The 25,535-nt window shown below is 39.0% G+C and overlaps 3 protein-coding genes across 4 annotated transcripts in view; 2 read left to right on the top strand and 1 right to left on the bottom strand.

Annotated features, from left to right (window-relative positions):
- The first annotated feature begins 756 nt into the window (after window positions 1-756).
- On the top strand, window positions 757-2,523 carry m17 (IL-6 subfamily cytokine M17). Its single transcript, XM_077498523.1, has 3 exons — window positions 757-897; window positions 1,815-1,957; window positions 2,030-2,523. Exons 1-3 carry the CDS (start codon window positions 849-851, stop codon window positions 2,486-2,488), a joined length of 651 nt encoding a protein of 216 aa, XP_077354649.1. The 5' UTR covers window positions 757-848; the 3' UTR covers window positions 2,489-2,523.
- A 3,108-nt stretch (window positions 2,524-5,631) lies between these two features.
- On the bottom strand, window positions 5,632-15,151 carry tescb (tescalcin b). 2 transcript variants are annotated; one of them, XM_077497197.1, is made up of 8 exons: window positions 14,789-15,151; window positions 10,964-11,033; window positions 10,710-10,790; window positions 10,019-10,158; window positions 9,860-9,921; window positions 8,213-8,320; window positions 8,094-8,141; window positions 5,632-7,875 (listed from the first exon to the last, which is right to left on the bottom strand). In XM_077497197.1, exons 1-8 carry the CDS (start codon window positions 14,934-14,936, stop codon window positions 7,798-7,800), a joined length of 735 nt encoding a protein of 244 aa, XP_077353323.1. In that variant the 5' UTR covers window positions 14,937-15,151; the 3' UTR covers window positions 5,632-7,797. The 2 variants fall into 2 exon arrangements, with proteins under 2 accessions (XP_077353323.1, XP_077353324.1); XM_077497198.1 differs by lacking the exon at window positions 14,789-15,151 and adding an exon at window positions 12,167-12,478 and having other exon boundaries at window positions 6,310-7,875.
- cabp7b (calcium binding protein 7b) overlaps window positions 12,690-25,535 on the top strand; it is a 50,509-nt gene continuing 37,663 nt past the window's right edge. Inside the window, exons 1-2 of the mRNA XM_077497194.1 lie at window positions 12,690-12,759; window positions 24,552-24,673. Coding sequence (XP_077353320.1) covers window positions 12,739-12,759; window positions 24,552-24,673 — 143 coding nt within the window. The 5' untranslated portion in view covers window positions 12,690-12,738. The remainder of the gene's footprint in view (window positions 12,760-24,551; window positions 24,674-25,535) is intronic.

Raw genomic sequence — 25,535 nt, 5'->3', positions numbered from 1 at the left:
TCTGCTGCTTCCTTCTCAAAATGCTCTCATACAATAACGCACTCATATATATATATATATATATATATATATTTATTTATTATTTTTAATTAATTTTATTTTTTAATGAAAAAATAAAAAAAATAAAAATTTGTAGCTTGCCCACCACTGGAATATTAGAAGTCAAAGTTCCCCACATGTCCTGTGGGGGGCGCTAAGAACATGTCAAGTGTTTGACAGCAAATTGTATGATTTCCAAAATACTCATGGTGATTTTTATTGTATTGTTAATTTGTTAAAGAATATATTGTTTATTATTATTATTATTACTATTGACAGTATTGTTTTATTTACTATTTTAGTTACTATCATTCAATAATAAAACAAATGCGGCATTTGAAATGAGTCCTAAAATTAGGCTTTTTAATGACTACGCTAATTACAATTAACATATTATTATGATTATTATGATTATTATTGATGACGACAACAAGTGAGGACACGCAAAACGAGCGCCTGAACATGACCCGAGCCTGGGCCACGAGCGGGCATGTTGGGGCATTGCCCCGCCGCCGTGTCAATAAAGTTTCATCCAAACTCCCAGCAAATAAAAAAAAAAAGAAAAAAAAGGGCCGCATCAGCACCCGGCGAGGAGGAAATTCTTGGAAATTCGATTGCCTCACAAAAACTTTCTGCCGTCACTTCCTGAGATGACAAACATGCGGTTTGCCGGCACTTCTTTAAAAAAACACAAGTCGGCCGAAGCGCAACATGAAGAGACGCAAGCGACGCTCGCCGACTTGCCAAGACTGACCAGAGAGACGAGATTGACGCTCGCTGCTGCCGCTGCTGCCTGGAACAGGAGGAGGATGATGATTGGACGCCCGCTTTGGACTCAGTGGACGCTCACGCCAACAGGTGAGCGAGGACTTTGGGGCTGAAACATTCGTTTGGGATTGGTCATCATAATTGACAATCAAGATCGACAGACAGACAGACAGACAGCTGGAAAGTATAAACAGATAGCTAGACAGAGACCAGACAGACATAGTCAAATAAGAGACAGACAGATGGACGGACAGACAGTAGCTAGAGCGACATAGACAGACAGTGAGACAGAGACAGACAGACAGACAGACATTGACAAATAAGAGACAGACAGACAGTCGATAGAGCGACAGATAGAGACAAACAGACATTAACAAATAAGAGATGGACAGACAGCGAGACAGAGACAGACAGACATTGACAAATAAGAGATGGACAGACAGATTGACAGACAGACATAGACATAGCAAACTAAACAGAGACATACATTCAAATAATAAGAGATGGACAGACAGCCAGACAGAGACAAATGAAAGACAGTACAGCGAGTGACAGACAGATAGACAACTAGACCTAGACAGACGGACATTGACAAATAAGAGACAAACAGACAGTAGATAGAGTGACACAGACAGCTAGACAGACAGACATAGGCAAATAATTGACAGACAGAAAGCTAGACAAAGACAGACAGACAAGGACAAATAAGAGACAGACAGACAGTAGAAAGAGCGACAGACAGATAGACAACTTGACCTAGACAGAAAGACATTGACAAATAAGAGGTGGACAGACAGATTGACAGAGACAGACAGAGCCAAATAAGAGACAGACAGACAGACAGCTAGACAAAGACAGACATAGACAAATAAGAGACGGACAGACAACTAGACAGAGACAGACATAGACAAATAAGAGACGGACAGACAACTAGACAGACAAAGACAGACATGGCGAGCCGCAGATGCAGTCGGATGACGAGTCTCGTGCGTTACCCGTCTCTCCAGCATTGCTTGCACTCCTGCTGCTCCTGCTGTGCGCCGATCGGACGACGTCCGTCAGGACTCGCCAGTGTTCCGACTCCCTCCAGCGGATCCTGAAGCTGACCAGACTCGCGCAGAAGGAATCCGCCGACCTCATCAAGACCTACGTGAGTCCGGACCTCCTCGGTCGTCTCTCTCTGGCATCATCCTCAAGGTCTTAACGTGGTCTCTCCTCGCAGAAAGCCTCCCAGGGGGACCTGTCGGACGTCTTCTGCCAGGCGTCCCTCCAGGACGTCCCCGAGCCGGCCATCTCCGGCCTGGAGCTTCCCGAGCGTCTGGAGAGCGTCCTGGACCACCTGCGGGACTTCCTGCCCCACTTGAGGCGCGTCTACGAGCAGCAGGCGGACCTCCAGGCCCCCGGCGGCCCGCTTCTGAGCCAGCTGGACCGCGTGGGCCAACGGGGCCGGGGTCTGGGGTCCCTGGTGCAGGCCTTCTACCGGGACGCCTTCCCCAACCTGCAGGAGCCGGCCCGGGGGCCCGAGGCCCTGGAGCCGCCGGCCCAGAACGTGTTCCAGCAGAAGGTCTACGGATGCGTGGTGGTCAAGACCTACAAGGAGTTCCTGACCAACGTGGCCCGGGAACTCAGGAGCATCAAGAGCAAAGTGTGCAGAGGCCGGGGGAGCTTCACCTCCTCGTGAAAACCCCCCAAGAAGCCGTCAGAGGAACTGCGTGACATCAGGCCTATTTATGATATTTATATTTAATATTTATTATGCTGGCAAATGTTCAACATGACCAAGACATGGACTTGTTGTCGCCGAGCAGATGAATAAAAAAAAAAAGAAAGAAAAAAAATCATTAGCTCATTTTATTAGGTTGTTTAAAAAAAAAAAAAAAGCTAGCTAAAGCTAGCTAAGCTAGCTAAAACTGTTAAAAATAGCACATATTGGGATACTAATTTACCCATATTGGGTCATTTTTAACCCAATAGATTTAAAGGTATCGGTCACTCGTCACTTTATTTGCTAAAAACATTTGCTTGTTCTCACAACAGTCACTGGTCGGTCTAATTTGGTTGAACAAACAGACCAATGAGTGCTTTTCAATTAGGGAAGACGTTGACTGCTCGTCGTTGGTTGCTATGCGAGGGTCAGATAACCGTCAGTCATTGGTTGCTTGACTGGGTTAGTCAGAAGTACTTTATGAGGGTCGGATACTGACCATCAGTTCTTGGTCGCTTTATTTTGTCAGTCACTGGTCGCTTTATTGAATTGGTCATGTCACATTTATTTTATTTTATTTTTAGGTCAGTCAGTGTTCACTTTATGAGGGTCAGATACTGTCAGTCGTTGGTCACTTTACTTGGATTAGCCACTTAAGCTAGTCATCGGTTGCTATTTTTTTTATTATTATTTTTTTTTTAGGTGAGACACTGTCCTCTAGTCACTGGTTGCTTTATTAGGTCATTCACTGGTCATTTTTGGGGGGTCAGTCAGTTTTCATAGTTTTAAAAGACTGTCAGTCATTGGTCGCTTTAATTGGGTTAAACACTGACTGTCAGTCACTGGTCGTTGTTGTTGTGTTTTTTTTTTTTTCTTCTTCTTCCAGGTCAGTCAGTGTTCACTTCATGAGGGGCAGATACTGTCAGCCATTGGTCACTTTACTTAGATTAGCCACTTAAGCTAGTCATCGGTTGTTGTTTTTTAGGTGAAAGTGACAGGTAGTCACTGGTTGCTTTATTTGTTTTGATTTGACCTTTATTTCTCTCAAACAAGTACAATAAAAGTAAACAAAAAGGGGTAGAAGGAAGCCAAAACGTAATTAGGTCACTTACTGATTGGTCTTTTTTTTATTATTTATTTATTTTTTAATTTTGAGTGTCAGTGAGTTTTCATATTTTTAAAAGTCAGACATTGACTATCAGGCATTGGTCGCTCTACTGGTATTTCTCAAGTTTGACACTTATGCAAGTCACTGGTTCCTATTTGGGGTCAGACTGATTTGTTAGTCACTGGGTCACTTGTTTGGCTTAGTGGGTAGTAGCGTAAGGGTCAGATGCTAACTTTCAAGTCACTAGGTCGCTTTAATAGGGAGAGCCGCTTAAAAAAATAATCTGACGTCTAAAATCGTCTATGGCAGTGAATGTGTTTAAGTCAAGTCACGTCAAGTCATCTTTATTTATAAGCAAGTCATTGTTTGGCTTTTCAGACACTGACTGCTAGTCACTGGTTGCTTTATTAGGTCAGACACTGAGGGGTACTTATTATTATTTTTATTATTATTATTATATGATATGAATGTCACCTTGTGTGCCTTTTTTTGTGAGCGGCCCAGCAGCTGGAAAAAACAAAACAAAAAAAAACTTTTTTTTTCGTGTGTGTTGGAGGCGTCATGCGTTGCACCTGACGCGAAAATCAGGAAGCGTCGAGAGACGTCTGACTGCGTGATGATGATGATGATGATGATGATGACACGCGTGGCACTCGTCTGGACGCTCGCGAGTCGCCACGTCTCGCCATTATTTTTGCACAAATCAGACGACGACGACTGGACGCCAAATAAGTACGCCAAATGCAATATTAGCACATGCGCTGATGCAATCGGGCTGCTGTTTGGGCCCCGCCCATATTGCATAACATGGTCAGCAAGTGACTTCTGTTTTTTTTTAAATAAATTTATTTAAAATGAATTAATTTTGTGTTTCAATACGTTGTGCTTGCTAATGTATTGAATTGAAATCTCACCCCGGTTTACAGTTTTTTTTAGAGGTGGTTGAGATACCAGCCTTATTTGACGGTATCGAAAGTCGTGGCGGCTGCCGATACCAGCCACCAAATACTTGAGGCAAACAAAATCTGATATTGAATAAATCTTCTGCAGTATTTGGCAAATCACGGACGAATCATTATATGCTTCAAAATGTGTTATCATTGTCTTAAATGAAATGTTATGTATCAAAAAACAAAAAAACAAAACAAAAAAAAACAAAAAAAAACACTTGTACTCGATATCGGTGAGCACTCAAAAAGTGACTACTTGTACTGGCGTCAGTCTGAAAAATCGGTAATGAACATCCCTAGTAATTACCATTGTGTATTTAAAAAGTGTAGACTGAAATTTTCTCAGGTAAACAAAAAATATATAAATACATATAAATGTATGTCTTTCTAAATCATTTTATAAACCACGAAAGTTCGCCAGAAAATGTCAGTGAACGTCCAATATACATGCTTCCCACAAAAAATCCTCAAAAAAAAAAAAAAAAAAAAAAAGTGTATTAAAAAAATTGAAAAAAAAATTGAAAAAAAAATGGAAATTGGAAAAATAAAATAAAATAAGTGAGTATTTGGGGGACACTGGAGGAAACAGAATTTTAAATTATTATTTTTTCCTTAAAAAAAAATAAATGAAAGGGGATAGAAAGAAATGAAACTTATATCTGCCCCTGATAAAAAATAAATAAATAAAAAAAATTAAAAATTCTAATTCCCCCTCCTTTAAAAAAAAAAATAAAAAAATGAAGGGGCGACTCAGAGTGCGTTTGCCCATTTTTGATGTAGGTCATAGACTGCGGGCATTACGTAAGAGGCCCGGGCGGGCAGGCCCTTTCGGATCACAAGCTGTCTGGAAACTGGAAGTCGGCTGAATCAAGTTCCCTTTAATAACAACTCTTTGTTATTTAAAGCTCAACAACAAAAAAAAAAAAAAAAGGGACAAAAGTCAGTTTCTGCTTCTCACTTGAATCTGGTACAATAGAAAGCATTAAATGCAATTTGTGTTGGCACAAACGTTGAACTTTTTAAACACGTCAAAACATAATTAATAAGGAACTGGACAAAGGTTTGAAAAGCTAAAAAGTATATTTAATGTTTACCACTTTTACAAAATGAACAGTTTGAATATTAACATTGTACTTAAAAGGAAAATGGAAAACCTGCATTTGAATAATGGCTGCAATGAAATGTCAATGTAATAAAAACAAAACAAAAAACGATGTTAAATAAAAATGATTAAAACCAAACATATCCTTATGATTAAATGCTAATAAATGGGACTGAGGCACTGACTCTTCGGTACAACTACCACTCGAGGGCGGAAATAGGGTCTAAAATTTAAAAAAAAAATATATATATATATTTTAACTGAATATTTGACTCAATATTTGGAATTGGTTTAGAAATTTAAAATCTAAATTTAACAAAATATCACCATGAGGTTAATCATTTTCTCATGGAAAATGTGGATTTTATTTTTTCAAAAATGATTTTTTTTTTAAAGTTAGAATAGCTTGAATTGGTTTGAAATGTCTGAATTTATAAATTTGCACCAATTTATTTGTGAATTTTCTGAACGAATGAAGGTTCAACTTTTTTTTATCACCACATCAATTCAACATTTAGTATTTTTTTTTATTATTATTATTTTTTATTATGGTTATTGCATCACAGGTGTAGCTAATAATTTGGATACTGAGCGTATTATTATTAAAAAAAATCTGCAATAAAAACAATTCCATGGCTTTGGTGCAACAACATGCATTTAATGTTTAGTCCTGCAGAGGGCAGCAGACAACACGTCCTCCTCCAAACCTCCCAACATTCCTGAAATAAGTTCATTTAAAAAGTGGAGACATACTTTTGACTCACTTTTTTTTTTTTATAATGCAATAATGTGAACAATTTGCATAACAATCAATATGCAGTATATGAATCACATGCCGATGAAATCCTATTATTGCTTAAACGCCGCCATAGCCGAGATCATAACAAATATGAGCATTCTGTATGAATTTGCATAGTCATTCAAATGCGGTTAAGGGTATACGGTGCAACTAATCAGAGGTTCACTGTTAATGTGTACCTGTAAACCAGGTGGGTGGCGACATCCGGCCCTCGAGGGCCGCAGTTTGCCACCCACCTGCTTTATGGACCCTTCCAGTGTGACGTCACGTTCAAAATGGATACTTGACTCATTGAGCCATTTTCAGCAGTAAAAAAAAAAGGTAGTATTTTGTCTAGAATAAATTTGAATACTACATTATTTTTCATGTAGAATTAATACCTTCAAAAACCAAATGTTGCGTTTGCTGTCGACTGGTGATGACATCACCCGTGCTGAGGAAGTACGGTAGGTAATGACCAATCATCAACTGGCCATAGTTAGTTGGTGTTTTTGATTCCACAACCCATTGACCAGGCAGCGCTGCATTTAGATGTTTCATTTCCCATTGATTAAAAATAAATAAATAAAAAATACAAAAAAAGTCATTTAACGTTTATGGCAGCGTACATCTTGATTTTACTAATCGTTATTAAATGTTTTTGGCGGTCAAAGAGTTAACCTCTGATTATAAATTCCAGGAAGACGCGATGAATGCGCCATATTATCTTTAGCAAAACAATCATTCATACTTTTTTTTTTTTTTTTTTTCTTGCACAAGTGTTCAAGTCATTGTGATCAAAAAGTGAACGATTTAACACGATTAACACTTTAACTCGGGCTTGATTTCTGCTGAGGAACGTGTAAGTAAACGACGTGCGGTCTGTTTGTTAGCAGCTAGCAAAGCTAAGCTAGCTCGAAGACTTCCATATACAGCAAGACAAGTATATCCGGACACAAACGATTTTATGAATGACAATTTACACCATGAAAGCTGTGATCGACGTACTGTTTCAAGCAAAAACAACATACATTTAAGCTTCCACTTCCACTTTGCCCTCCAACAACTCCATTTTTTGTGTAGCTAGCGGTTCCAAACGGCTGGTTTCAATGAGTCGCAGTAACGTAGTGACCTAGTTGGGACGTTTTTTTTTTTTGTGACACTTGACACATTTCCCACCTTTTAACGAAAATCAAGCTCTCTACATTCATTAATTATGGGACGTTTGCCCTCCAGGAGGCGCAGCGGGAGCTAAGCGGTGACGTCAGCTGGAAGGGTCTATTCTTGTTAGATCAACAAAGCATTTTTATCATCATTGTTATTATTATTATTATCCTCATTCAGATTTTAGTAGCAGACAGTGGATGCGTTCATATTCAAAAAGCGAACGTTCATCTTGGCTTCGATCTCGAAGCTGTTCAGCAGCTGACAAAAAGACACAAACAACCAGTTATTAATAATAAAGTTCTCGTTATGATTATTGGACACTTTATATTGCTTTGAAACTCTGTAAATTTTGTGTTTATGTTGGAAAAAGTGTCTTTTTTTCCCCCCCACAATAACATTAGAAAGAAAGCCAAGAAAGCCGATTCAGATTGTTATGTTGACGTTATTGTTATGACAGAATGACGGCGAGGACCCACCTTAAGGAAGTGCTCGAACGTGATGCCCTCGTAGAACTCGTCGGGCTCCTGCGGGTTGTTGGCAAGTCCGGTCAAATTGACGGACAAATAAAGAGCGTCGCGATCCGCCCTGAACGTACCATGTGACCCATGGATATGCCCGCCACCTCCAACATGGCGGCATCCGCGATGCTGACGGCCGTTTCCTTGCCGATGTGCCCGCTGCGGGAGAGGAGCTCCTCCACCACCTGCGCGCCCACGGGAATTTTTTATTTATTTTTTTATTCAAATTCGATTCGACACGCCAGGGGCTCGCTTTTTATTTGGCTTTTTGTCTCCTTCATGACATTGTTATTGAATAAAAAGCCAGCACCAACTGTCCAAATCTACAGGATTAGTCAAATGTAGCTAACCTATTTCCATTCGCTATCGTCTTAAAAAAAAAACAAAAAAAAAACATCCAGACTTTCAATCTTGAGGCAACATAATATTGCACGGCTACAAAGTGACAAAGAAGTGGAATTTTCCACTCTGAAAACAGTTGGGTCAAAAATAACCCAAATATGGGTCAGAAATGGACAGATCCTCTACTTTGGCCAATTTGACCAACACGGGGTCAGAAATGGGGTCATTCTCTAGAAGACAACCCAGAAAGTTGGGTCAGATCGTCTATTTGGGTCACCTCTGGTTTTCTATTAAACAACCCAGAAACTTGGGTTTAAAACAAATAAATAAAGAAAAAAGAAAAAATTAGAGGATCTCACCCAACTCTCGCTCCCCCTATTCCGCAAAATAAATAAATAAATGAATAAAATAAAGGGTCACATTTCACACGAAAGTTGGGTCCAATTGTCTATTTGGGTCAGTTTGGGTCCGAAATGGGGCCATTTTCTATAAAAGAACCCAGAAAGTTGTGTGGGGAGAAAAAAAAAAAAATTAACCCAAGTAAAGGATCTCATCCAACTTTTTTTTTTTTATTTTGTTTGTTTTCCCCCCCTACAAAAAATAAAAAAGAATAAAATAAAAAAGATTAACCCAAGTAAAGGATCTCATCCAACTTTTTTTTTTATTTTTTTTTTTTATTTTTGTTCCCCTACAAAAAATAAAAAAGAATAAAATAAAATAAAATATAAAGGTCATTTTGTATAAAACAAACCATAAATGTTGGTTTGAGAAATGTTGGGAAAAATGGTTACGGTACATTAAAATAAAAAAGCCCACTTTAATTCTAAATTAGGATAATTTGGAAAATATTTATGGTCACTCTCTGATGTTTATGATGCTATATTGGTTATATTATTTAGTATTTATTTTTTTATTTTTTTTAGCAGTTGTTTTATTTTTAGATGGGACTTGTTTGTTTTTCTAGAGAGATGAATGATGATATGCATATTCTTGCATGTGTGAATTGTACCCATCTGTTAAAGTCTGAAAAGTTATAAATAAAGAATAAAAACAAAACAAACAAAAAAACAACCCATAAAGTTGGTCCAATTCCTTTCCTTGGGTCAATTTGACCCATCTTTCTGGGTTATTTTGTTAAAAAAAAAAGTAACCCAGTAAATTGTGTCAAATTGGCCCATAAAGTGGACCGGTCCATTTTTTATTTTTTTTTAAAATCCATAATTGGGTTAATTTTGACCCAACCGTTATTAGAGTGCGCGGCACTCCTCATACAGTTCAAAAGAGCGTTAACAGATTTGTCGTCAAGCTAGCTAACATATTTAGCAGATAATTATCATTATGAACCGTCGTTATGGAAATAAAATAGACTCGACTCGACTCACGTGTCTGTACTCCTCCAGCGTTATGGTTCCGTCGTTGTCCGTGTCGTGCATGTTGAATAAAACTGCGCACAAAAACACGCAGCGGGTTCGATTTCAAAAGCAAGCATTTGGAAAAAAACCAAAACAAAACAAAATCCAAAAGAAAAACAGTCGTCGCACATCTCAGTTTCTCCCGGCGGACGCTGTCCCGCTCCTCATCCGTCATGCTGAGTGATGGCGGCTTGAAGTGGGACATGACCACCAGAAACTCCTCCAGGTGGATCTCCTCCATCGAACCCTCGCCGGGCGGGATCAGGTTCCTGCAAAAAAACCAGAGTGAGAGAATAAGGCTGCGGGGTCCACTGAATTGCTGAAAAACAGAATTTTAGACTTGGAATTGTTTGAAATGGCGGAGAAATGTGGAAGGAGCGTGTAAATATTTTTGTTTAAAAAAAAAAAAAATCATCAATTTCCACAAAACTATTTAAAATTGTGACTAATTGAGCTTTTTTTTTCAACATGGCCCTGGTTGATCTCCTTTGCTCTGCTGCCACCTGCTGGCCGTTTGTGTAATAACTACCATTTCTGCAACTGTTCTTCGCAGTTGAGAGGCTGCATCAAAGCCTTCTGTATGTTTTAGCACAAAAAAACAAACAAAAACGTATAAATACGTCATTGGGACACTAAAACATATAAAATAAAACGTATTTTTACGTTTTTGGCAGCAAACGAGTTAAACGCGAGTTAACTATTGAAGTCATGTGATTAATTTAAAAAAAAAAAATGTTATCGCCCGACACGCCGAATTAAAAGTCCAGAATTCTGTTTGCAAAACAACACGTGCGAATGCCGAGTCGTCGCGGCTGGGCACCTCCTGTCAAAGAAGGCCTCTATGATCTGCGCGCGGATGGGATTCCAGGCCAGATCGTGGATGGCGTTGAAGTGTTCCCTCCTGGAGCAAGACAACAAAAAAAAAAACACAAGAGACACACATGAGCGGCAGACCAGGTTTCCCGCAAGGAACTCGGCTGCTGCTGTCACTCAGGCGCTCGCTCGTGTGACAATTGGAAGCCGGTTGGGCAGGTTTCAAACTTCCATCCATCCAAAAACAGAACTCAAAAGTACCGCAGGGTGTCTTCATTGTGGCTCAGCTGCTTGAATCTTTTGTGGAGAACCCCAATCTGCTCACAACTGACTGCAAACACACAAAAACAAAAGCACGTTTGAGTTCACAATGTAGTGAGCTTAGCTTAAAGGAACAATTCTTTTTTTAATTGCCTTAACTTTCCCCCTCGCCAAAAAATGGCAACAAAATGTGATTGGGTTAAAACACCAAAAACAAACGCAATTAAGCATGGATTCTCAAAAATAACAGGTAAATACATTCTCCCCCCCCCCAAAAAAAATCTACAATTGGATGAAATCGTGAATGCAGCACCCAAACCGCCGCTCTGCTTTGCTCTCGCTAGCTTTTGCTAGTGGCTTCTTGCTAGCCTCTCATGCTAGCTCCTGTGCATTTGCTCACTCCAAATAAATAATTGGCGGTGGGCTTGCGGAGCTTTGGTCTCTCTGAGGCACCGTAACCACTAGATGGCACTAAAATCCTACACACTGTCACTTTAAAATTACGAAACGATGACGCAACAAGGCAGCCCTGTACATATTATCCGAGAAGTCATTTTTTTGTGGCGTCTAACGTTTCATTCAATGCAGCAAGAGTTCAGTTACACTGCTTTTGGCTGGAATTTTAAATTATTTACGGGTAAACCGAGCCGGCTCGATATGACGAGCACGCGCACACTCGAATGGACGCTTCATTAGGTACGTTTGGCACACATAGACACATTCACCCTAAATACTCATAATACTAAATTATTTTTATTTATGTATTTATTTGTTTATTTATCCATTCATATTTGTTTCAATTATAATTCCAAAATATTTTTTTAAACCACAAAAATTATTACATTTAAAAGGAGGGGTGTGTAAGCTCATATGGAACCAAATATGTTTTAGAAATAAATAAATGAACAACATAAAGGGAAATAAAACATATCAAAAACATATTCACCAACACAGGCATTTTAAATGTATTTATATATTGTATGTGTTACTTATTGCACTGAAAACAGTTTCTAATATTTTGCTTATGAGATGCGCAAAATATTAGGCACGCACTCACGTATGATGATTTTTCTCTTCATTACATGGTGCGGCTGTACCTAATGAATTGTCTAGTAACCAGTGGGTGTAAACGTAACACAAATAAATTCGGCAAAGTGACTCAAAAGTCGTTTTCTTAGTGTCGTAAGCAACAAAAACACTCACAGCCGGTCTTTTCCGCCAGTTGTCTGTACTCGGGAGGTCCAGATAGTGACTGCCAAATGCCCATCGCGTCCACAGACTCGTGCTTAGGAAAGTCCGAACGGGGCCGAGACGGTGACCGGGATTTTGGTGGTAGTGGTCGTACGTATTCGTAGGTTGTAGACGCCTCGTCAGCTAGCTGGAAGCGAGCCCAACATCAAGGGAAGCTGTTTGTGAAGCATTTGTGTTCAACTGACTGTGTTGACACAAACACGACCAGCCTTCATCCCGAGAGGAGCGCGCATTACTTCCGCAATCAACGCATGTGACGTCACGCGTCCAGTTTCTACTACTACTACTTCAACAGTTAAAAATCGTTTGGTTTTTTTTTCTTCAACATATTTTTTTTTAGACAAGTACAAAAAAAATAGATGTCTTTCCTGTTTCGCTACTACTGTTTCTTCGTATTTTCTTTCGTACACTTGTACAGTAATGCGTTGATTAGAAACAGGTGTGCCGAGCGGGGGCAGAAAGACTTCCGATTGGCTGATAACCCGGAAGACGGAAAATGAGGAAATGCTTTGAATGGCACAACAATGGACGAAAAGGAATTTAAGGTAAGATAAACAGAAGTCTACAGCTGCTAAGGGTCCGTGTTGTTTAGTCCTCATTTCACACATGCCTGACCTTCTGTTCAGTATCATTCAATCAGAGTAAAAGCTCAATATGAAAATACAAAAACCAAGTGAAATATTAACGGGATAACTGGCTGGTGTGGACAATCATATCACAAAAACATTTATTGCAAAATGGCCGCTGCTATTGTTGTTTGGTAGAACAATGATTCACAACCAGTGTGCTATGAGAACTTGTTATCCGTCCAGTTTTATTGAATTGGTCTGAAAATGATTTACTACCACTAACAATGGTCTCACGTCCCTGTACATAAATAACTTGTTTATCCATCTGTGGCCCTTCATACAACAGATTGCATCAGAGTTATGTAAACATGTGATGAATTGAGACAAGGTCACTAATCACATTTTTGCCACGGCATGCTGGGCAGCACTCAGGTCTATAGGAAGAGATGAACCATCATAATTAGCCAGAATACAAGGCAGAGAAGGTCCCCAATTAAACTCTAGCAACTGTTCCCACAGAGCAAAGAGAATATCTGTGACTGTTTTTGTATTCTTTGTCTGTGTTGAAGGTCAATAATTACCATAAACATGTTGCTAATCTCCTTCACTGTAGTTTACAGTACTTTGGTTATGGCCAGTGAGATTTTTTTTTCTCATGTAGAAGGTGTACCTTGGTTCAATAAAGGTCCTATTGTGTGCATGACTTTAAATCATGCTAGCCAATCTGCTACTCTTTTTGGCCCTGTGGCAAAATACCTGAACAGGGGGCGTGGACTCGTTCCTGTCACTTTGCAACACGTTCCGACAATGTCTGTGTATTTAAAAAAAGCAACACAAAAAAAAGAGCGAGGGATCAAGTGTTGTCAAGTGAGGACTTACTTGTTGGGTGTTCGCCACTTGGTGGTAGTGTTTCACCGAGCAATCCACATAAGACATATATGGTAGCTTTTTAGTAGCTGAGCTGAGAAAGGATTATTGTTGTGAGCAGTGTTGCCACAGTTACCTTGAAAAAGTAACTTAGTTACTTTACTGATTACTTGGTTTTAAAAGTAACTAAATTGCGTTACTGATTACTTGATTTTAAAAGTAACTAAGTTAGATTAAAAGTTACTTTTTTAGTTACTTTCAGCAGCTGCCGATAACACCATCTCAACATAAAAATAATGCAGTAGAAACGGAGTTCCAAATACTTTATTGAAAGTGCATTTTTAACATGAAAATAAAGGGGTTTTTTTTTATGAAAAACAAAATAGGCAGTCTCTCTTGACTTCTTGTAACGTAAATACTTTTTATAAAACAAAAAATAAAAATCTATCCAGGTTGAAAATGAAAATCCCCTAAATTCCTCTATTGTTTGTTTGTTCCGCTATTCCAGTGTGTACCCATGTATCAGTTTAAATATTTATTAGTAGTTATTGACAGTTATAATTGTTTTTTGGTTTGTTTGTTTTTTCTCTTCAAAATAAGGATCAGGAAAACAAAAGGTTGATAATTTAATGTTAAATATAAATATTTAACCTTTAGACAGACACCAACACAATTAAACAGAATATTTGCACATTGTGAAGTATTTCAGAAACATAAATTTAAGACATGAAATAAACCTACCGTCCAGCCAAAAGAAATATGAAGCCACCTTATGGAACAATAAATCTATCAAACACATTTTAACCACTTAATATATGCAAAAATATTTCCAAAAGTTCATTTCCCTTTTTAATCAACAATTTTTGTATTTAACAATTGTTTTTTCTTTTGTCATCACTTTCATTTTTGGTTAATGTATGACATCTTTTTTTGTTTTTTTAATCTGAGACACGATGATGACCACAGAATCACTACTGTTTATATTTTGTTTTTTGGGCTGTCGTAATCGCGGGCACGTCTCAGTTCTCCTATCTGCTGCTCATGCTAGTTGTAGACATTGACAGGGAGCCACAAACTGAGAAATGAGATACTTGCAGTGTGCTTTTAGCTTAGCTGGTGTGTTGGCTGTGGGACATACCTGTGTCGTTTGAATCCATGCATTGGATCGTCACGGGAGTTATTCTTTTTGGCTCGCGCGCAGTACCAACGCCGAGTGCACCGAGAGGACTCGATAGCCATGGGAAATACCGAGATGTACGGCACCGGCTTCTGCTAACTGTCTCCATTTGTATGTTGTCACTCGTTGCGCGCGCGCGCGCCGTGTCGCGAGCACGGAAACACGGAAGTAGCTTGAATGGTGATGCTACTGAAATGTAAACAAAACAAGTAGAGCACGGCGCAGAACTCTTGCTATTGTTATGAAAACCATAAAGCCTCACTCGCAACCGATACGGTCGTTTAGCTCCCCTTGACGAACGATGGTTCGGTCGAATCGTTTTTTGGTTCCACCCCTACTGAAAACGTAACTTGTCTGACGTCACTCCCCCTGGCGAGAGGGCGGAGACGACCTCATCCCATAATGCTTCACGGACCAGTTGAGGATGGAAATAAATTATTGTTTTTACCACTTTTATGGTCCATAATGCACACTTTTTTTGTTGTGTTGTGTGCCTGTTGGTTAATAAAACTAGTAGTAAAAGTATCATCACTTTTGTTTTGAATGTGCAAACCATTCATGACCAGACCATGGCTGAATTCAGTGTGGTGATCAATGACTTCTGCCTCATCTTCATAGTTAGCAGTAGTTGTTTGTGACTGTTACAACAGTGAGATAGTTTGCCTTCTTCATGAAAATGTGGAGTAACGCATTGATTCTCTGGACAGTAACTTTAATCAGACTACTTTGTAGAATAAAGTAACGCGTTAGACTATTAGTTACTTTAGAAAGCAACTTTTTTGAGTAACGCGTTACTAAGTAACGCGTTACCGGCAACACTGGTTGTGAGGGTTTGAATGCAGATGTTGGTGTTGTTTGGCACATATGCTATTATGCGCTGACTCGCAATTCTGTTATGAAGGCACGTTTTGGGGATAAAAATCAAGCCTTGGTTGTGGTTGATGCTCCTGCTAGTGATCCGTTGTCCTTTTATAGAGTAGTTGCTGTAATTTGGTGCACTGAACTGAAAAGCAGTAGAATGGTAGGGTGTTCCCGTTACTTACCACTCCGTTCTACCAGTCAGCCGCAGGCGCTTATTTTCAAGCTCTCCTGATCACTGACTCATTGCCTGATCGTTCGCTACGGCCCAGTGGAAGTCTCGAAAGCGCCTTTCCCTGGATTGATCTTCCGTTTGCCAACCCTGCCTTGCCCCGTAAACTTTCTTCCCGCCTTGCCGGCGCCCTCCTCCCGGGAATCCGCTGCAGTCGTCCGTTCGGTGTTCCGTTACAACGGCAACAAAGTGCGAGTTTTCGCACGCAACCCCGGCTGTGGATTTTGTTACGTTACGTGACCTGGATCCAAACGCTTCCCCGTCTTCAGAGGCTCTTTATCCAGACTTTGATGTTAAATGTGTTACTACTCTCCCCATTTGCCGCCGAGCTTGTCGCAGTAATTAAAAATCAATTAATTTTTTTTTATTTTTTTTTTTTTATGGTTGTCTCACTGGTCTGGTGTGCTGCAATTTAGTTTGACGAGTCAGGACGACTCTCGTGCAATTCTGTCGGCCGCGCATGTAAAACACGCAAATACCATGTGCAGTAGGTCGAAAGAAATAACTCATTCTAACCCAAAGACGTGTAAATACGTTTTAGTTACACTTTGTCCTTCACTCCCAAAAACATATTTATACATTTATTTTTATTTTTTATTTTTATTTTTTTATATACAAGAGTATACAGAAGGCTTTGATGCAGCTACTGACATGAAGAGGTGTCTTCAAGCAATGGTAGCAGGTGGCAGCAGAGTATAAGAGATCAGCCAGGGCCATGTAGCAACAAGTTCTTTTTGACAGTGTTTTCATCAGGAATGCAATTAATGATGAAACTTGGCTATAGTCTAATGCTAACGAGTGCTTCAGTGAAAATGGCTGGGAGTGAATGAGTTAATAGTAGCCTTATGCTAATGAAGGAGCTGTATAATCATGGATTCACTCATTGGCTCCCAAAAACGTATAAATATGTTCTATTGTAAAAGATTTAAGAGTCACAAAGACGTATTTATACGTTTGTATTTTATTTATTTATTTTTGCATTTTATTTTTTTTAATGCAAGAGCATAGAGAAGGCATTGAAGTTGGCAGCAGAGTATAAGAGATCAACCAGGGCCATGTTAAAAGCGAGCTGATTTCCCCACAGTTCTAAGCAGATTTGTGAATAATGATGAAACTTGGCTATATTCTAATATATATTAGATATTCTAATATATAATATATATAATATATATCTAATATTCTGTGCGCTAATGATCACAAAACATTAAAGCTGTACAACGAACTTTGCTTCTGATAAAAAAAAAAAAAAAAAAAGAGCATTAATATTTTACATACATAGTTTGTTTCTTTGTACTATTCATTCTGTATAAAATATCAACACTTATGCACAGATATTTGACCACTCCTGGATTAGCATGTTCAATAACTTTTATTTGGTTTATGTTGGACATATGCAAATTAGCCACTTCATTTGTATTTAGCTCGGTGAAGTCGACATCATTCAACTGTAGGAGGAAGTCAACCACGTCTTTCTCGTTTTTATTTGTCGTCTGCCGGCTGTATTGAATGCCACGTGCGGATCTTAATCAAATCATAAAAGGCAGATTGCCTTCGCAGCTGCTTTGCAAGCGCTGCCAAACGTTTGCAACGGTCGCAAGCCTATGTGCCTTCGCCTTCGCCGCCGCCCTCTACCAGCAGCTGTCGCTTGCCGCCAGTGAATCGGAGACCGTGACGGCGTCATTAGCAATCCCGCAACGCATCTAAGAGCCTCTGCTTGCGAGCTTGATGACTTACTCGGCCTGTCGTAGGCGACGTACTGGCGTGATTGTGAGTTGAATTGCCTCGAAAAATGTCGCAGCTGCAACGGCCAATCAAAAATAATGTATCGTGCAACGATTCGCAGAAAGAAAGAATAAAAAATACAATATTGTGCTTTTGTACATTACTGCAATAAAAAATATAAAAATGTTATATACAAAAAATATTTAAATATATATTTTGAGGCATTTACTTGCACACATTGAGTTCCTACACATATTGACAAATTGCCTTCCTCTTCATCTGAGCATTAGCGTGCATTTTAAACGTAGAAGGGCCAAAACATGCCTTGTGAAAATTAAGCTGCACTAAAAAAAAACAAAAAAAAACTAGCCACCAGAGGGTGCTAGAACTGCACAAATCGAAATCAACCCGAACAGACGACGATATATTGCGGCAGTTTTAATATCACGATATTGCCGTTATCGTTGCGTCCCTAGTAACCAACATGGAAAAACAGAAAACTGATGACTGTAAATGCTGTAGGGTAAATTTGACTCTATTTAGAGCGGGACCAAATAGACTCAGTTTTACAGTAGGCTAATTGCTCAATAAGTAATGAACAATGGAGCCGTTATAATGTCTGTATATAAACTACAAATATTGCGATACTTGCGTAGTCGTACCGATAATCTATCGGGAGATAAAGTATCACGATATTGTTATATCGTCACACTCCTAATTTACGGTGTGGAAAAAAAAGGGCAATTGTGAAGCTAACTCAAGCTATTGCTGTATGTTGAAATTCAGATTGTTAGGAATAAATGTACCGTATTTTCCGCACTATAAGGCGCACCTAAAAGTCTTCAATTTTTTCAAAAGCTGACCATGCGCCTTATAATCCAGTGCGCCTTATATATGGATCAATATTGAGCAGGTCTCGCTGTCAAGACGCTATCGGTGACCCTGCACAATCGGCAGAAGATCCCGCCATCTTGGATCGCTAGCTAATACTAATACTTGACCTCAGAGAAAATAATAAAACAGCTGTTTATTCATTTTGGGAGTGAATGGAGTTGTCAGAAAGCTGGTTTGTAATCTATTAATAAAGTTTGACTGACCTATATGACATGTTTTGTTGACATTCCCTTTAGCGCAGCACCATCTAATGGATGCAATAACGTAACCCCAGCTTCTACTGTAGCGCCTTTTATATATGGAAAAATGTGCAAAATATGTCATTCATTGAAGGTGCGCCTTATAGTGCGGAAAATACGGTATATAATTTGGCGGAATGCGAAAATCTTTGCGTACATACGTGCAGTATTCGGCAAGCTATTGCGATATTTTTCGCATCATCGCCTCGGATTGACAGCTGAGGGGGGGAAAAAAAAACAAAAACGCCGCAGCAAGGATTGATGCGCTCGATCCCGCGCCATCAATCTATCGTCAAACGGGAAAACAACAAAACATCTTTACGAGCCCGTGTCCTTGAAGCGCCTCTTCGTCAACATCGCGCCTTCACCTTTTAGCGCGTTTTTTTTGGGGGTCTTGACGGCAGCGCGTACGTGAGCGCGCCAGCCCGGGGAATTGATTTGAATAAAGACGGCAGCAGGAGAAAATGATGTTTGCGCCCCGGAAAATGGGAGACGGTGGTCAAGGAGAAGAGGGCAGCTGGTGCCTGCTTTGCATGCGCAAAAGGGGGGGGGGGTTCGAAGGGGAGGCCAACAAGTTGACAGGGCGCCGCCGCGCTGCCTCAGACGCGACATCTGCTCGCGGAGAAGAAGAGGAGATGAGGAAAAGGTGTCCTGAGGGTCTTGCGTCTTTCTTTTTTTTTTTTTTTTTTTTTTTCCACCTGCTTTCTGCTTCACTGAGCCAAGCACGTCTGACACACTCGCGCGTCCTTCTTTACACAAGCACAAAAACAAAACCGCTGGCCACCAAACCGTTTCAACTCGAGATGAAACCGTGTGAAAAATTTTCACCCTGACTACCACAATGAACGCTCGCTGTTTGTAGAAGGGACCGAGTCTCGATGCAATTAGCTTGAGGTATTCATATTGCCAGCTGTTTTGACAAATCTGCCCAAGATTTTCTCTGGTCAGTTTCTCTCTGTTTTGTTAATTATTTATTTTTATTTTATTTTATTTATTTTTATTTATTTATTTATTTATTTATTTATTTATTTTTTATGTATTTATGTATTATTATTATTTTTATTTATTTATTTGATTTTACATGTGACGTGATATTTTAAAGATTCTCAGTGGTGAAATTTTGAAGTATTTTTATCGGTTTCAGTTTTTGCAGCAATTGGCATTGGAATTAGGGCTGGGAATCTTTGACTGTCTCACGATTCGATTACGATTTTTGGGTCTATGATTCGATTGAGAATCGATTTTCGATTCAAAATTATTTGATTGACAAATGATATGCAAAAAATTTTCATGATCTACTCCAGTCTGTTTTGCAAGACAAAATGACAAATAGAGACATTAAAGTGTCTTTTTATTTTTTTATTTTTTTTTATAAACAATTATTAATTTTGTATTGTAAGTGCCTTTGTCCACAAAAACAGCATGTGGGCTACAACTGCCTTTTCCCCTTCTTCTTCATTTCTAATTTAAATAAAATCGATTTTTGGATATTAAATATCGATTCAATTCGATTAATAAATGAGAAACTCGATTTTTTTTTTTGGCACACCACCTAATTAGAATATAGCTAAGTTTCATCATTATTCACAAATCTGTTGAAAACAGTGGGGAAAAACATGGCCCTGGTTGATCTCTTATACTCTGCTGCCCCCTACTGGCCGTTTTATGTAATAACTACCATTTAAAGTTGAGCTGAGTTCAAGCATTATCTTCAGTTTATAGGCTGCATCAAAGCCTTCTTTATGCTCCTAGCATAAAAAACAAAACATAAAAACATAGAAATACGTCTTTGGGAGCATGATAATATTTAAAATAGAACGTCTTTATACGTTTTTGCGAGCAATTTGAATTCAAAATTTATCGACTAACCACATTTTCAAGTTTTAATTCTAACTTGAAAAATTTGTTTGGCACTTGAATCATTTTTTTTTTTTTTTAAATGTGTTTTTTTTTTTTTTGGGGGGGGGGGGGGGGAGATTAAGTACCGAATGAATTTTATTGTACCTAATGAAGTGTATCCCGGCGTCGCCGCGAGACGCAGACAGACGCTCCTCAGCGTTTTTCGGGTCCGTCATTATTAAGAGTCGCGCGTCTTGTCTCCGCCGGAAAGGGAAAAACACTCATAAATCAGCCGCTCGGAGACGGTGAAAGTGCTCGTGAAGAAGAATCACGGCCCGTTTAATGGCAACGGAACGCCGCTTCCCTCCATTGTGCCGGCGCGCTGACAGAAACTTGAGCCTTTTGCGCGCAATTATTTATTAGAAGTGCCGCATGATGTGCCTCCGCCATAACTTGTGTGACAAGTGACGCCTTTTTAATGCCACTCTGGCTTTGTTTGATGTGACAAGGCTCAGCCAAAAAAAAAAAAAAAAAAAAAAGTGTCTGTATCCCACTTTTCTCTTTCCGCTCGTTAAAACTTTTATTTGTGCGCTAATTAAGCCGAGTGTGTGTGTATTTATGAATTTATGAATAATTGGTCACACACTGTTTACAAGTCGTAATGGTGCATTGGGCTTTGGTGGTGATGTTAATGACTCATCATTTTGGAGGTCAAACTTTTCAAATATAACAGCAGAAGCAATCAACAAGTTCTTGCCCCAAATCGACACTGCATGCGCTCGATTTTAGTCGGAATATTGTGTTAAAGTATCGAGTTGACGTCGACACCGCAGTTAACTGTAAAAGTTGGAGTTAACTGTAAAACTAACCACACAACGTAAAGAATTACATCCAGTATATTATTGAAATACAAAACATGCTTCGTTTCTAAAACATCGCTAGCCTAGCGCGAACAGCAAGTTACCAAATGCTAACAGGAAGTTAGCGTTGACTATGCAAAGGCACAAATTCTTCCCAATGTGTGATTTAAAAAAAAAAAAAAAAAAAAAAAAAAAAATTATTTTAATAGAATTCAATCGTAACCTTCTTCTGTACACACTTTTAAGTGTGTATGCCATGGACGCATGGCACCACACTGCCCCCAAGAGGCCAAAACAGGAACAGTCAAGTTATCTTGATCTATATAGCACTTTTAAACAGCCTTAGCTGTCAGTATTTGTATTACATATATTTTAAATAAATAATCGGCGGATTAATCGGTAATCGGTATTTTTTTTTTCTGTGCCAAAAATCGGTATCGGGTCAAAAAGTGCATATCGGTAATAATAATAATAATTCCGTTCACATTGTACAAGGCCTCAAATAAAGGTCATTTGTTCTAATATTTTTGTTTCTCGGACCATAACAAAATCTCTAAAACGCACGCTGGCGAATGTGTTATGATGATAAATGATTTTCATCAAACAAAAAAACGATTGTTAGTCATTTCATGCCTACCATTGTTTTGGCCACCAACCATTCTCGCCGAGTTTGCCCTTAAAAGATGGATGGACGGACGTACCGGCGGCACTGAAGGGCACGCGGGCCTTGTTAAGCAAATGGAGGGCGGGCGTGAACGTTCTGCTTCACGCCGACACGTCGTGTCCCGTTTCTCACCACAATTATCCAAATACCAAGTCCAAATAAAAAGGTCTAAAATGCGCCCACGCTGTGCAAAAAATGGAGACTTTTGAAACTGATTTCATGGTGACGATCGAAAAGGTCACAGGCGGGAAGGGCGAAAAAAAAATAAAAAAATAAATCTCCAGGCGGGAATATTATTTCGGATATGACTCACTTGATATTGCAAAGGTAATGGTGGCAAACTTTTGGTGCTCAAAAAATGGATTTTTGTAACGCACAGAGGGGTCAGGTCATTTTACATTAAATTGTGTGTTTCAGTCATCAATTCATTTTTTTTTAATTAAAAAAATAAATAAAATATACATTATATGTAACTGAATATTCATATGTAATACTGTAACAATATAAACATAAATGGTGAATGTCTATGTAAAAAAAGAAATCATTTTCATACAAAAATTGCTCATAACTATTAGTTATAGTTACTTAAACGTTAATTAAATTCAATTCAATTTTATTCTGGGGCCCTCCATCAATAATTGACGTGCGGTGTTGACACATTCGCCGCATTATGTTATCTCTGCAGGCTTTTTTTCCTTTTTTTTTTTTTTTTTTTTTTTTTTTTTTTTTTTTGTAGCGTCCATCTTACCAGCGTGTCATCTTGCCGGCACGGCACGCCGCTAGTCGGCCGGCCGTCATCTTTATCGCCAAGGTCAAGCAATTGCTGATGGCCGTTTCATGACTGTCAGGGGCCCGGGGCCTTGCACCCGCTACGCCGAGTGGGATTGATGAGGATTTAGTGGTGGTTGAGGGCGCCGGGGGTGACAAACTTGACAGGGCGGAGGCGGCGTTTTGCCGCGCACACGCGGTGAGGGGGGAAAAAAAAAAAAAAAAAAAATGTCAAAAGGAAAGGTCACGCAGTGGCGACTGGATTTATAGGATCGACGTACAGCATCAGGTCGATGCTGATTTATTCGTTATGTGAGGTAAAAAAATAAGCACAAACACTATTTTGAATTATGCAGTGGATAGAAAAAGTCTACACACCCCTGTTGTAATACGTTTAATATATATTCACTCATTCACTCCCATTTTGACTGAATCAATCCCTTTCATTCCCGACTGTTTTATTGGGTTTTGGACTGATTTTTGCAAGGCCCACAAAGTATTGTGTTCTATTGGTATAAAAACTTGGACCCTACCAAAAGAAAGATTAGAGCGTTGTTTTAAGCCACCTCTTCATGTCAGAAGCTGCATCATAAAAAAAAACAAGAAAAAAAAAACAAAACTAAAACGTGTAAACATGTTTTTGGGAGTGAAGGACAAAGTATTAGGAAAAACATTTTCACACGTTTTTGGGTTTTAATGATATAATAAAATGTTTTTTCCCATAATGTGATCTATAATCTGTATAAATCAATTGAAAATATAATGTTGCAAAAGTGTGCACACCCTCAAAACTGGGATGCACCTGTGAATGAACCAATCTCATTCATCACACTCGTGTTAAATGCCACCGATTTGGACTGATTTTTTTGCAAGGCCAACAGAGTATTGTGTGTTAATTCATATAAAAACATGGAATCTGCCAAAAGAAATATTAGAGTCTCTTCTTTCATCAGGGGGAAAGAAAGAAAAAAAAAAAAAGTCTATTTGTATCTGTTTACATTCTTGGTGAAAACGCCAACAAAAAGAGCTTGTTGCAACATGGCCCTGGCTGATCTCTTATACTCTGCTGCCACCTGGTGACCGTTTTTTTTTTCATGCGATATAGTTGCTGAATATTGCGATATCGATACTATTGCGATATTTAGCACGTACCTAAGGAAATTAAATTTTTATGATCTAATGAAAGAATTCCATTTTTCATGCAGCAAAATAAGCAAACTCAATATATTCTTAATTAATTGTAATTACATCTCGATAATGTTCAACTATTGGACGGTGGTGCACATTTTATGTATTTTGGATGTATTGTGCAGCCCTAGTTGCTTTAAGCCACCTCTTCATGTCAGAAGCTGCATCATAAAGAAAAACGTGTAAACACGTTTTTGGGAGTGAAAGACAAAGTATTAGAAAAAACTTTCACACGTTTTTGGGTTTTAATAAGTTAATAAAATATTTTTTTCTATAATGTGATCTGTAACCTCTACAAATCAATTGAAAATATGATGTAGCAAAAGTATGCACACCCTCTCAAAACTGGGACGAACCAATCACATTAATCAAACTCATGTTAAATGCCACCTATGAAAGTGCTTCTGATTTTACCCCAAGAAGTTCTAGTAGGCTTTTCCTGACTTTTGTTTCCTTGCAGAAGCCCGAAGGATTTATTTATTTATTTATTTTATTTTTTTCGCCCTTGACGTCACGCCTCAAGTGCTGCCATGCTGCGTGCTCCCATGCTGTTCCATCCAGTCCCATGCGGGGGGCGGGGAGGTAAGCATCAAAATCTGCACTTGGCAACTTGACACCGTTTTGTTGTCTGACCTCTTTTGAAGACAAAATCACTAAGTCGCGCTCTTTACTTTCTCGGCAAATATTTTCTTTCAGGCGCTCGATTATCAGATGACGCAACACGCACGAAAGCATTTTTGAACCAAATAGGCAGACAAGATATTGACTTGGTTTAATTTCACACTTGGAGTGAGCAGACACGACTTGCGCGTTTATGAGCCATAATTTGGCTACAAAAAAGGCTAACCTGTCATAATGCTGATGACCTCACGTCTGTCCAAATGATAGATGAAATGAAACATTCAAAAAAAATAAACATCGCATCGCATGCCCCCTTTTAACCCCGACTGTCATTGCTTTTGCACGAGATGTTATTTTCTTTTTCTTTTTTTTTTTTTTTTTAAATTGTTTATCGGGGTTGGTTATCATTCAGTCACAGCCGTCGATTCGGTAATAAGCGTAAGCGCCGCAGTCATCAATCAACCCGCAGTGACGTCTAAGCTGCAAGAAGGCGGATGAGTCACGTGCGGATCTGTGCTTTTAAAGCTTTGCTAAGCGACTCGGAGCACGAGGAATAAAAAAAAACAAAAAAAAAAACACTGGCCTCTCTTTTTATTTTCTTTTTTTTTAATGCAGCATTAAAGCCCAGCCAATTAGATTTGGACCGCAGACTTCTTGTCCAGACAGCGGCACTTGTATTTTAAGCTCCGACGTCCCTGCTTAAATCTATTGGCCGTCAAATTCTTATTTTAGCTCAATCTTCCAGTAAATTGTCAGAAAGGGAACATCGTTTTTTTTTATTATTATTATTAGTCTTTTTTTCATACTAGTTCCAAAACAACAC

Source organism: Festucalex cinctus, chromosome 15 (genome assembly GCF_051991245.1).
Source record: "Festucalex cinctus isolate MCC-2025b chromosome 15, RoL_Fcin_1.0, whole genome shotgun sequence".
NCBI lineage: Eukaryota > Metazoa > Chordata > Actinopteri > Syngnathiformes > Syngnathidae > Festucalex > Festucalex cinctus.
The sequence above is the reverse complement of the archived record's forward strand: the minus strand, read 5'-3'. Positions and strand labels throughout refer to the sequence as shown.